At 41.5% G+C, this 12,208-nt stretch overlaps 2 protein-coding genes across 2 annotated transcripts in view; both read right to left on the reverse strand.

Annotated features, from left to right (window-relative positions):
* The window catches only part of LOC103354375 (putative monooxygenase p33MONOX), a 27,631-nt gene extending 17,927 nt beyond the window's left edge, over positions 1–9,704 (reverse strand). The window contains exon 1 of the mRNA XM_008277718.1: positions 9,692–9,704. The gene's annotated coding sequence lies outside the window, so the exon portion shown is untranslated. The remainder of the gene's footprint in view (positions 1–9,691) is intronic.
* On the reverse strand, positions 1,575–3,967 carry LOC103354374 (uncharacterized). The gene is made up of 2 exons (XM_008277715.1): positions 3,771–3,967; positions 1,575–2,692 (listed from the first exon to the last, which is right to left on the reverse strand). The coding sequence occupies exon 2, from the start codon at positions 2,688–2,690 to the stop codon at positions 1,896–1,898; it is 795 nt and encodes a 264-aa protein (XP_008275937.1). The 5' UTR covers positions 2,691–2,692; positions 3,771–3,967; the 3' UTR covers positions 1,575–1,895.
* Positions 9,705–12,208: the final 2,504 nt, after the last annotated feature.

Genomic DNA, 12,208 nt, shown 5'->3' on the forward strand with positions numbered 1-12,208 from the left:
CAAAGTTAAGTCAGATACAGTTTTTGTCCACTTTAGATCACATCTCATATATCAACAATAACCAGGAAGTAAGAATTGTTGGGTGTAAACAACAGACAGATGAGGTAACAATTTTACTGTCTGACTATAAACCTGTGTGTTCTTTGTAAAATGATGATAAAAATAATAATAATAATTGATCAGATTTATATTGTGCTTTTCTAGGCACTCAAAAAAACTTCACACTGTGAATTATTCATTCACACACATTCATTCCGGTGGTGGTAGCTACGATTGTAGCCACAGCTGCCCTGGGGCAGACTAACAGAGGCGTGGCTGCCATTCTGTACCTACGGCCCCTCTGACCGCCACCTCAAACAATCCATTCATACACATTCATACCAGGCAAGGGGGGTGAAGTGTCTTGCCCAAGGACACGACACAGATTATAGGGCATAAGAAATACCAAAGTTATGTGAAACCATTGCTAACTGATCTGATCTGGTGTCATTACTCTGGAGAGAAAGAGTCTAAACTACATTCGTAGTGCACACAAATCAACAACCTTCAGGTATTGTCCTATTTACTGCTTTTGGGATTATTCAAAATGCCTTTCTTCCTCTGCCGGCAATGATTAGTACCAGAGAGATCAAACTGGGCTTCATTATAATCATGTCTTCTATTATCTTGCTGCTTATGTTTATTTAATTATCTGCAAGATAGTTTCACTTTTGGATGTATGTAGATGGACCCTAAATGCTCAGTTTCACCCAAACTACAAGTGACATATTTGCTCAATATGGTGCTGAATCATTGAGCTAGTTTTATAATTTCTATACCTCAAAGATTTCTGCCGCCTGTTTTCAATAGTTTAGGTAGCCTTTACCCATAAACACTGTCAGTGCAGCAGCTTCCAAAAAACTTTTCTGCAGGTTTGTTTCCCCCCCCAGCTGTGATTGGGCTCTCTGATCCTTAAATCCTAAACTGAAAGGCCGAAAATAACTAGACACACAGAGCTACCTCAATACCATAAATACTACAAGGGCTTGAACAGATTACTGGAGATTTGCGGTTATAAAATGTGTGATGATGAGTTGCTTATGTAAAGCATTTTGTCTTTTAGGGAATGACTTAAGCCTGCCCTCTAGTGCCTCAGATTCAAAAGTACAGCCAAGTGTTCTAGTGTTTCATATTTTCTGGCAAAAATGTATCATTGATCATAGCAGATCTTTTTTTTTTGTTGCTCTGATTGTCTAATTGAAGTCAGAATCTCGTGTTCTTTGTAAGATGTAGTTTGTTTTCACTTTAATCAATAGCATCACTGGTCACATCATTATTACACCAAAAATTTTCCAGTGCTGTTCGTTCCGTGTGCAACAGCAAATGACCCATATATTGCATCTTCAGGTCCAGCGGTTGTCCTCTTTTCTCCTCCTGTGTTTCTCCACGCTTGTGTTTACCAGCGCAGGATCCCACGACAGTTACCATAGAAACTCCTGCTCCTGGCAGTAGCGGAGCCGAGAGCGGAGTTCATTTCTGAAGGGTTTCCACATGCAAAGAAAACACAGCTCAAAGAAACAACACTGACCACACAATTACCTTTAGAGTATCAAAAAAATGTTTTATTACTTTATGCGTAATACACAAAACACCAAAAGGCATAAAAAAGGATGATACACATTTGTCCATTCTCATGAATTTGTACGATCACCAGCATACATGAAGAGCTGTGATGACGTGACGGTAAATAGCAACGTTGATGTAACAATATGGATGGCAGTCATGATTATATTTACTTGCATCTGTATGTTTTTTAGATTTGTGTTTCTACATATCTCCTTATGACAGCGTCTCATGCACTGACACACATGAAGATTAGGATACTTTATTGTGGAATGTAGCTATTCGTTTGCATCCTATATCTCAGCGATAGCGGGCAGCATACAGGCCCGAACGCGCGCCTCCCTCCATGCCAGCTTGCAGTCAGCGATCCACTGGGAGATGAGGGATTGTTTGACAGTTGGATTCAGTCTCTCTGCTCCTCTGTCTGCTGAGCGAACTCTCCTGGCCTCTGACCTGGATAAACTGTGTTTTGGGGAGATATTTGGAACTGAAGTGTTAGTGCTGGTGTGCAAGTCAGGGCAGCTGCTCTTGCGTTGGTGTGGGAAGTCTGGACTTGAAGCATGGGGGATGCTGTGGGCTCTGGTGCGAGCCTGGCCCTCCCATATGCTCCTATGTTGCCTTACAAACCGCTCCTCAACAAATGCTTTCCTCACACCACCTGGGAGGGCAGAGAGGTTATTCTGGTCTCCGTAAAGATACTCCAGAGGGTCAGAGTTGCCAAACATAATCTCGCCATTCAGTTCTTTCCCCTCTCCCTGCTGCACATCAGCAGCGTGTCCCTCCTCTTTTGGGTTGAATTCAAATGTGGTTAATGCAGTCCCACTAAACCGTGACGGCTTCAGCCTCTGCTGCACAGCGTCCTGCTGCCGTGCGGGGAAGTCGTCAGGGGAAACATCCCTGGTTGGGAAAGTGGGGTGTGCCAGGTGGCAGATGGAGAGGAGGTAGTCCTCTGATGACACAGCCTGGCCGTGAGCAGCAAAATGAAGTGTTTTGGCTTCGTTCAAATCTCTCACCGTCTCCTCGGTGCCCTCTCTGATTGTGGGCAGCATGAGTCTCGTCTTGGCCAGCAGTCTGGACCGTGGTCGCATAGCTGAGAGAAAGACAAGGAGGGAGAGGTCATGTCTGGAGACAAAACAGCATCTGTCAAACATTTCGGAGTGTGATATCAGTGTAAGCGCCTCGGGAAAGTCATTTTTGCATTCATTTGTTGTGTTTAACAGTAAACGTACTACATTTCTTAAGGAAAATATCTTCACCTTTTGAGAAAGTCGATGCTTTGATAGCAAATGCTGATAGTGTTCGTGTCTAGATTGAAACAACAATCATGGGATTTGACCAGCGTTGTGCACTATCCAATCTAGGCAAACAATATTCAATTAACAGCATTTCTAACAGTGCATTCGTGCCATATATTGTGCATCCAGCAGGAGACAAAAACTACTTATTGAAGCACCCTGTCTTCAGCACTCCCTCATTCAATCAGGGCATCAGACTAATGGGTTTTTCCAGTGACATAATGTACATAATGTGACGTTGTTCACACGTTTCATACGGTGTCAACTGTCAGCACCACATAACACTTCAAAACACAACTTTCTCCCACCCTTGACTGTTTATGTGATTTATTTCACATCTGATTTACCAGGAAATCCCATTCAGATTAAAAAAAAATTGACCATATAAATTAAGTTAAACAAACATATAAAACCTCTCCTCTTCCTCATTTCACGCATCATCCTCTGCTTACTTTGGAGTGGCAGTGTACAACACAAACAACCCCAGCAAGGAGTAGCTAGACTCTGCATAAATAGATGACTATTTTAAATACCAATCCCAGTCATGCAAAGCCACAGAATGTGTCAGTCTATATTTTCTTTTATGTAACCCCATATTGTCATAACCCTGAGTGTAGCCCACAATGTATTTTTGTCTCGACCTCCGTGCCAAAAATAGTCCAAGCCAAACCAAAACGCCAGCCTCTCCCTGTTTCTTCCAAGGTGTAACCATTGCTAAATTTAGACCACACCTTCAGTATACAACAGCTAAAAATGGTTCCGTGGCAGCGGCTCTGGGCTGAGGCACAAAACAGGCACCCTGTGTGTATTTTCACCTCATGCATTTTCAGTAATTATGTAAGGATTTTCTGCACAATTTGCCTTCACACTCACCTGCTTACAGATGGTCTTTGTTGCGTCCGCTGGATCTTTTTCCTTCCCTGTTCTGCTCTTGCGATTTCAAATATCAGTCTTCACCAGTCTTTCTTTTTTTGGATGTTTGTGATCCTGTGTTTCCATCCAGTGATTCTGCTTCTCCTTGATCGCGCTCTGCAGCTTCAGCTGTCTCTGACCAGAGGCAGAGGTAGAATGCAGATTTATCTCCTCCTCACATCCCTCCTCCTCCCTCGCTCTCCCTTGCTCCCTCTCTCCCTAGCTTACTTTTGGTTTGCCCTCCTTCCCTGATTCTAAAAATAGACACACCATCCATTTCCTCAGCCCCAGCACTGTCTCTGGCTGACTGTACTGATGGAGGGAGAGAAAAGGAGGCAGAAAAAGAGGGAAGACAGAGAAAGAGAGAGACGTGGACAAGACGGGGGGAATGATGAGAGAGAAAGGGAACAAGATAAAAGAGAAGGAAAAACAAAGACAAGCAGAGAAAGAAAAAGATATCAAGATTTATTTATTTATTCACTTTCTTTTTTTTCAGAACGTGACATTTCTAAAAATGACTCAGCGAACACAGTCACCTCCTGTAATTCTGGTAAATAGGCCAAAATGCATTACCCACCCATTATCGCACATTGTGGAGCTGTGAGCATGTTTGACTGTATTGTGTGAAGCATATAATGTACATGATGCAGATGATCGAGTGTGCACGTGAGAGCTTTGCACGTGTTTACTTTGTGTGTGTGTGGGAGTGTGTTTCACAATGCAAACAAGACAGATCACATAAACCATTGACTTCCAGAGAGCTTCCACCTGAGGCTCCATATACGGCACATGAGTCAACAATTCCCCTCTGGAGATGAATTTATCGGTTGTTTTTTTTCAAATCTGTAAATGGTTTTTCAATTGCTTGATATTTCACAAAGTGTTTTTCTTTATTATGTGGCCGACAGAACTGTTTTTATAAACCTTAGCGAGGCGTGGCCTCCAGCTGAGACCACCACTAACTGTATTTGTGGGGTTAAAACATGTTTTGAAGCACTACTAAGTGTTACGGGGGGGTCTGGGGTGCGGACACGGACCAGACAGGCAGGTGGAGTGAACAAAGTGATTTATTAACAAGTAATACAACTGAAAGCAGAGTGAGGAAGCTGAACAGATCAAGGTAAACCAGATGTAATACACCAAGGAGGCAATACTACAAAAAAAAAACTAAGAAAGCTCTGAACTGAGAACAGACGGGAAACCTAAGAAATTCTAAGATAAAAAGAGATAAACTAACTGTCAAAACAGGGGACAAAAACTGAAGGGGCAGACAGGCTTGGGGAATCTGGGGTCTGGTGAGGGCTGGGGCAAGCAGGAGCAGAGCTGACGGCTGGTTGTGGCAGGATGGGGGCAGGATGGGGGCAGGATGGGGGCAGCGAGTGTGTCGTAGTTGCAGAGGGGATTCAGGTGATGGTGAAACAAGGTTTCAATGCCTATGGTCTGGCAGTGTATAGAGGAATGAGTTTTTAAGAGAGTGAGATGATCAGGCAGACTGCAAGCAGGACTGGAGTGACTGTGAGAGGATGAGCAAGGAGGACAGAGAGGTCAGGAGAAGACAGGGACTCAGGCGAGGGCCGAGGCGGTCATGACAGCAAGATTCAACTTTGTTGTCACTGCACCGAGTACAAGACTATTCATTCTTTTCTCCTATCCCAGCTTCTGGGGTCAGAGGGTCAGTTCTTGGCGCAGACCAGGTTAAGGGCTTTGCTCAAGGGCCCAACAGTGGCAGTTTGGAAGTGCTGCAGCTTGAATCTTGTGATCAACAGCCCAAAGCCATAACAGCTCAGCCACCACCTTGCCTAATCACAATGTTCCACTAAACAAATATGAAGAACCCATTGTAAGGTTTTGGAGAAGTTGTAAAGAGAGTTTTAGTCACAAAAAGACTGTCTTCTTTGTGATTTTGTGTTAAAATTTGCTGTTACTTTTTCTCGCTTAAGAGCAAAGGCTTGATACTAAGAACAGAGGAGCACATTGCGAGATGTTGGCAACGCTTTTTATTTCTTCTGCTGAGAATTTGATTTCTGTTTAGCATGGATTGAATTTATTCAGATGCTTATTGCGCTCACACTCACTTTTGATGCCAATTCTCATTTTGAATAACCTTCTTGTGGGCGAACTGCTTGTTTTTAAAAATCACAAGGCTTCTGACCACTGCTATAATTCAATTATGGGTTTGAAAACAAATTTGACTCATTTAACACATTTGTTTCTGGATTTCTGACCACTGGTGGAAAAAAAAACTCAATTTCTGATTTGCAGGTCAACAGTCAGCTTTTGTTGGGATGTTTGTTACAGTCAGTCAGACTTTTCAAATTAAAAGTTCAGTGGCGCACATTTCAAAAAGAGCAATCAGAAGACGTGTATAGACGATGAACGTTTGTGTAGTGCAGAAGAAGATGAGTTTTCGGAGTTTGTCACAAGATAGGAAACTGAAAGATTATAAAAACTGGAACGCACATAAAATTAGGCTTCGAAATAATGAAAAAGTAGGCAGCATTGTCTGATGTGAAATGCTGGGGCTATAATAATGCTACAACAAACTAAACACAAAAGGAAATGTATCCTCATTAGTGTGTATGTCCTTCTGACGATGGCACCAGATGTCAGTGGAATGACAGAATGAAAGCTGCATTGACCAGCAGTGGATTGTCGGTAAATCCCAGCTGTGTCCAATGAAAATTAGTAGAACTACTTGGTGTAAACTGCAGAAGTGGATGTTGGTGGAGATCCTCAGTTCCCCACCAAAATCAATCCACCTCTTCCTCATTTCATCATTCTTAGGAAATTTAATGAGAAGATGTTCTGCAAATTCTGGCATCCAGGGAAGATGCATTTGCAGGAGAAAGACGTAGCTAGTTAGCAGCTTGTACGCCGTTTTAGTGACTCATGACTGAGTGGGAGAACAATTGAAGCTAGTTTTTATGACATTATTGTGTTAGAGGGGTCATGCAAAGTTTGGCTCCAGTATGTCATCGAGCCATGCTTTCTAATATCGAAAAAACTCCTGAATGCAACCCAATGAAAAACAGTTCAATCCACAATTTATGACAGTGGAGTTCAGTTTGAATTTCCTCAATATATATATATTTTTAACCTCACATTTACTTCAAATATTGTAGATATTTGCTGTACGGACTTTTTATTCAAGCATTATGAGACGAACACAGATACAACTTGTGTCTTTCAGGATATTTTAACACTATTTTTCAGTACTTTAAGTGGTGCATACATATATAGAGGGGATTTGTACCCAGCTACATTCTGAGTCAGAGCCTTCGTTTAGCAATCTTTCCCTGTGTCTGGAGAAAAGGCTGGAGTGGTGACATGTGTGTACGTGTCTGTTAAGGACAGCATGACCCCTGATGAGTTACGGCTTTTTTTTGCATCATCCTATAAAAAGATTCCTTGCTTTTTATGGCTCTCTAATGGACTAGTCACAAGAAACTAAATTTCCCTTGAAGATGAACACACATACACAGATGCACAAAGCGGCATGTGGCTTGTTTCGTTTGTATTCCACAGACAGACTCTCAGGCTCCACACTGACCTGCATTCATTCATGGATGTGCATTCTGCTAATGACACACACATGATCCAACCAGACTGTAGTTACAAATGAAAGAGCATGATGTAAAGGCATGACAGAAACAAAGAAAACAAAGGTTGTGCTGATATTTAGGTTGTTATTCTTCTGTGTGTTTACAGGGAATAAGCTCCTTTATCCACAGGCTGAATAATAACAGCTGAATTTAGCTGTTTTATTTACCGCTTTTAGCTGTAAATGAATGCAGAAGATACTGACACTGTTGTGTTTATGATGCACAGATTCATGAAAGTCAGATAATTATTCACTGCATTGTCAAATCCTTAACCGACGGCATTCAAACTGATACAAAGCAAAACTCACAGAAACATACAGTAAGTAAAATGTATTGCACTGTTTTGCTCTTCTATGTGCATATTTGCTGTCAAATAATATTGTACTAAAAAGTCATAAAATAACATTTATCAACTTTGTGTATCTTTTGCCTTTGTAAACTCTATACTGAGTGTGTGTATGTTTTCCTATCAGTGTTAACCTTATATACTGGCTGTTGAAGTCCTGCCCACTGCAGCATATGGATCTGTAAGAACAGAGAACAAAATCCAAAAACATCCATCCATTATCTATACACCGCTTAATCCTCACTAGGGTCGCGGTGGGATGGAGTCTACCCAAGCTGACTTAGGGTGAAGGCAGGGACACCCTGGACAGGTCACCAGTCTATCACAGGGCTACACAGACAACCAAGCACACTCACATTCACACCTAATGACAATTTAGAATCACCAATTAACCTCAACATGTTTTTGGACCTTGTGGGATGAAGCTGGAGAACCCAGAGAGAACCCAGGCATGCAAACTCCACGCAGAAAGATCCTGTGAAAAAAAATTGTTCTACTTCATTCTTGAAAAAAGTAATTTAACTTAATGGACCTGAGCCATCATTAACTGTGTTCTCACTGCTGTGACATTAAAATTGTCCCAGTATTGTGTGTCACAGTGACACGGAAACTGAAGCTGCTCAGTGTTATTATTCATACTCCTTCTGACTGTGACTTGTCAGCATCTTTTGTGATTTATTTTTTTTTTCTTTTTAGCCCACTTACATCTTACATCTACTTGCAGTGACAATTTTGGTCACAGATAGTGTCAGCCTTGTAATAATAAAAAAAAACAACAATAAACAGGAAGTATCTAAAGACGCATTTTAAATGCAAAGCGAAAAATGAGGGTTAAACACTTCTAATGAGTCCTGTTTAGTACATCTCTTCTCTCTGGCTTAAGCCTCTTGTTCTCATCCACTTATGGGTTCAATAAGACTTTGATTGATACAGGAGGATGCTTATGCTTTATGGTTGATAAAAGCCTTAGTGAGCACTGAAGTACAGCGAGATGGGCACTGAAGGATGGATAAATGGAAAGGCTCTGATTGTTGAGCCTGGTTATTGATTTTTATCACTGAGCTTCGAGCTGCCGGAGGGATTCTCAGAAATGGTGGGCGTCCTCTGAAGGGCAGAGATGGGAGTTTCCCTAGAAAGATGTTTATTTCCAGGAATGAGCGTGTTTTGAAATGTTTGGGAAAATATTAAATTACAGAAAGGGGGAAAAATAACAAGAGTATCACCCTGGTTATATAGAAAATACTGGTTTAAGTCTCAAGTTAGCACAAATATAAACCTGGTCCACATGGCCGCTGCGCTGTTTCCCCGTGTGCCACGCGTTGCATTACTTTAAAATGTGAAATGAGGAGTTAAACAGATGTTGTTGTACAGGTGTTGTTGATATTGTTTTATGACCTTGCTGCTGTTGCATAAGAGTTATCAGTGTGACACAACTTTGTGTTACAGCCAAAAAAAAAAAGGGGTAGGGTGGTAGCTAAACAAAGATCACACAACACAGATATACTGCAAAATACCACAGGCACTGAAACTTTAATAAATATTAAACATTAACTTCTTATTCATATGTACAGATATCGTACAGAAAGATCTGTAGGTGCTTTCGCAGTTGCTAAAGTTAGAGATGTACAAACATTAAAACCTTTTAGAGAAGAAAACAAACTGGCCCTTGAGGCTTTTGATGGCATAAAGGTAATAGAAAAAGACTTGTTTGTTTTATTATTATTATTTGTTTTTTGTAGTTTCCTTACATAAATGAGAGGAAAGAATGGGAGATTACAGTTTTGACAGATGGGACAATCCCAGCAGGAGAGGACTCTGGATGCAGACAATGCAAAGACACTCCTGTGACTGTCCAGCACATGGCAACATATTCTAAGATGTAGGCTGGGACAGTGTGAAGGTAGAACCAAGTGACTGGGATAGTGCACAGGAACACGTCTGCCAAATATGGGTTAGAGGTCCTCAAGTCTCAGTGGGACACGCCAGGAAAAGTACCTTAATCCTGTGGGCAGCTGCTGGCTAACCAACCAGACGCATAGACAAGGAACAGAAGATGACACTTTGATTGGATGTGGCCATCCCAGCTGACAGTAACAGGCAAGAGAGAGCTTGAAAAGAATTACCAGCAGCTAAAAGAACAACTGGAACAGATGTGGAAGGTGATGTCCAAATGGTCTCTGGAGTCATATGAGCGCTGGGAAATGTGACAACCAAACTGGGAAGAGTTTGATTTCAGGAACAACATCTGAGTGTATTTCTGGGAACAGTAAGACAATGTGCAGAACACTTAAGTTAACAGAGATCTGGCAGAGGACCCGAGCTTGACGCAGACCACCCCATCGTACGGCCATGTACGGCCACATAACCCTGTAAATAAAACAGCTTTATTATGGTTCACATATTACCTTCAGTTGGGAGCTGTTAGCTGATAATGCTAGTGTTGCCTTAGGTAGACTACTCCTGGTTGGAACTTCAGTACCCACATATTCTTGATAAATGAGTTCATGGTGGGCTGCTGGTGTATTTCATAACACTATTGCCTGTCTTGATGTCTGCAAGTGCAGTGTTTAGACAAAAGGCTGGGGAAATGATCACAATTACAAGACCAGAGTGTAGAATTTAAGGTAGCTATGAGCACAAATAGATTCCAGTAATAAGAATTCTGTTTTCATCCATATATTATCACCTGCATCTACTAATCCTTGTGCTTTCGTTACCAGAGTGAGAGAGATAGATAGGGAGCAGGTATTCTTCCACGGAGGCCGTCATGTTGCACCGACATGCTTCTGAAGTAGACAAACCCAACACTGGCTCTAGAAAGTGTTTTTACATGAAAAAGATCCCCAACATAGGTCCCCCTACATCAGGGGTGTCCAATCCTGGTCCTCAAGGGCCACAGTCCTGCATGTTTTAGATGTTTCCCTCTTCCAACACATCTGATTCAAATGATCAGCTCATCATCAAGCTCTGCAGAAGCCTGATAACGATCCTGATCATTTGAATCAGGTGTGTTGGAAGAGGGAAACATCTAAAACAGGCAGGATTGTGGCCCTCGAGGACCAGGATTGGACACCCCTGCCCTACATGCTTGGAAAGGAAGGGGTATTTAGTTGTTTGCAATTTGCAACCTCACCCCTAGATGCCTTAAAATCTTTCCCAGCGGTCCTTTAACTTCATGATTTTTGTTTCATTGTTCAGACCCCTCTGAAGCATTATCATTACAAATAAAGTGACAGGATTCTCCATTCAAAAAACCTAAATGATGTCATTTAAATACTGCAGGCCTTAGCGTCACCAAACACAATTTCTTGCCAGATTAAATGGTTTTAACTGATGCAGTAGGGCTACCAAACACCTGTGTAATAAATTACTGTGTCTAAAAAGTCCTCAGTTTCATTTCGGTGGACATAGTTTAGGATGTTGAATTAAACTTGCTTTGTTTCTCTTCAGAATTGCAACTTTTTTCTTGTAGTAGTTTTTTTATGCAGTATTGCTTGGTATCATATTAACTGAAGTCAACTCCGCCTACAGGGCCAGCATGTCATTTTTTTTTTTGTCTTTACCAGGTCTTCAGTTTCTCATTCTCACGACTACATCAGTTCAAATTGCTATGTGTCTAGTAGGAGGGAGCCTGCCAACTGCATCCGTGAGTGGGTGTGGGCACATAACGGTTGAGGCCACTCACTAACTGCCAGTGATTGTGGTTTGTTAGTGAGTGTAACTCTGGTTCACTTGAGTTAAAAGGAAGTCAAAACGGCCTCAAGAGTATTAGAAGCAGACTGAATGCCTGAGCAAGAGATTTTAACAAACATGTTGTCATGAGTAGAAGGAGGTCAGCAACAAGGTCACAGAGTGCATTTGTTCAATCAATTGCAAAGCCTTCAAAAACCAGTACTTTGACGTCAAAACGCTCCGAGGAATGACACGAATGTGACATTATTTAAACAAAAAAACGACAATAACAAGAAACAACACTCGAACCCTGTGTCTAACGTAAAAGTAAACATGACAAACCTCACTTCAAAAGAAGATAATTTGAACAAACAAAAGAAAAACAACCACATCTATGAACCTTTGTGACTCTGTGGACTGACATGATCCTATTAGCGCTGGTAATATTCACCCTCAGAACAGATATCATGCACATTTCACTACTAAGAGACTTTGCTTTGAACAATGAACCCTTTTCAACTGGTCTTTCCATTTGTGAATCATCATGATCTGACGGTTTATTAGTCTGGATAAATGATCACGCTGAACACTTGACTCAAAGGTTACCAACTGTTGATTGATAGCGCCTGCTTTACACAAATAGTCCTGTCTGTTTGTACTTATTTTACCCCTCCACATGTGGAAGCGTCACCTGAGCTTATCAGGACACAAATATTAGACTTTTAACATTTACTTTCCAAAGTACTATTTGGTCACGTACTGTGTTTCTTTGTTTGTTA

Source organism: Stegastes partitus, unplaced genomic scaffold (genome assembly GCF_000690725.1).
Source record: "Stegastes partitus isolate 25-593 unplaced genomic scaffold, Stegastes_partitus-1.0.2 Scaffold106, whole genome shotgun sequence".
NCBI lineage: Eukaryota > Metazoa > Chordata > Actinopteri > Pomacentridae > Stegastes > Stegastes partitus.

Bases quoted from the DNA above. Each gene is read 5' to 3' on its own strand.
- LOC103354374 (XM_008277715.1), bottom strand. From the start codon at position 2,690: ATGCGACCACGGTCCAGACTGCTGGCCAAGACGAGACTCATGCTGCCC.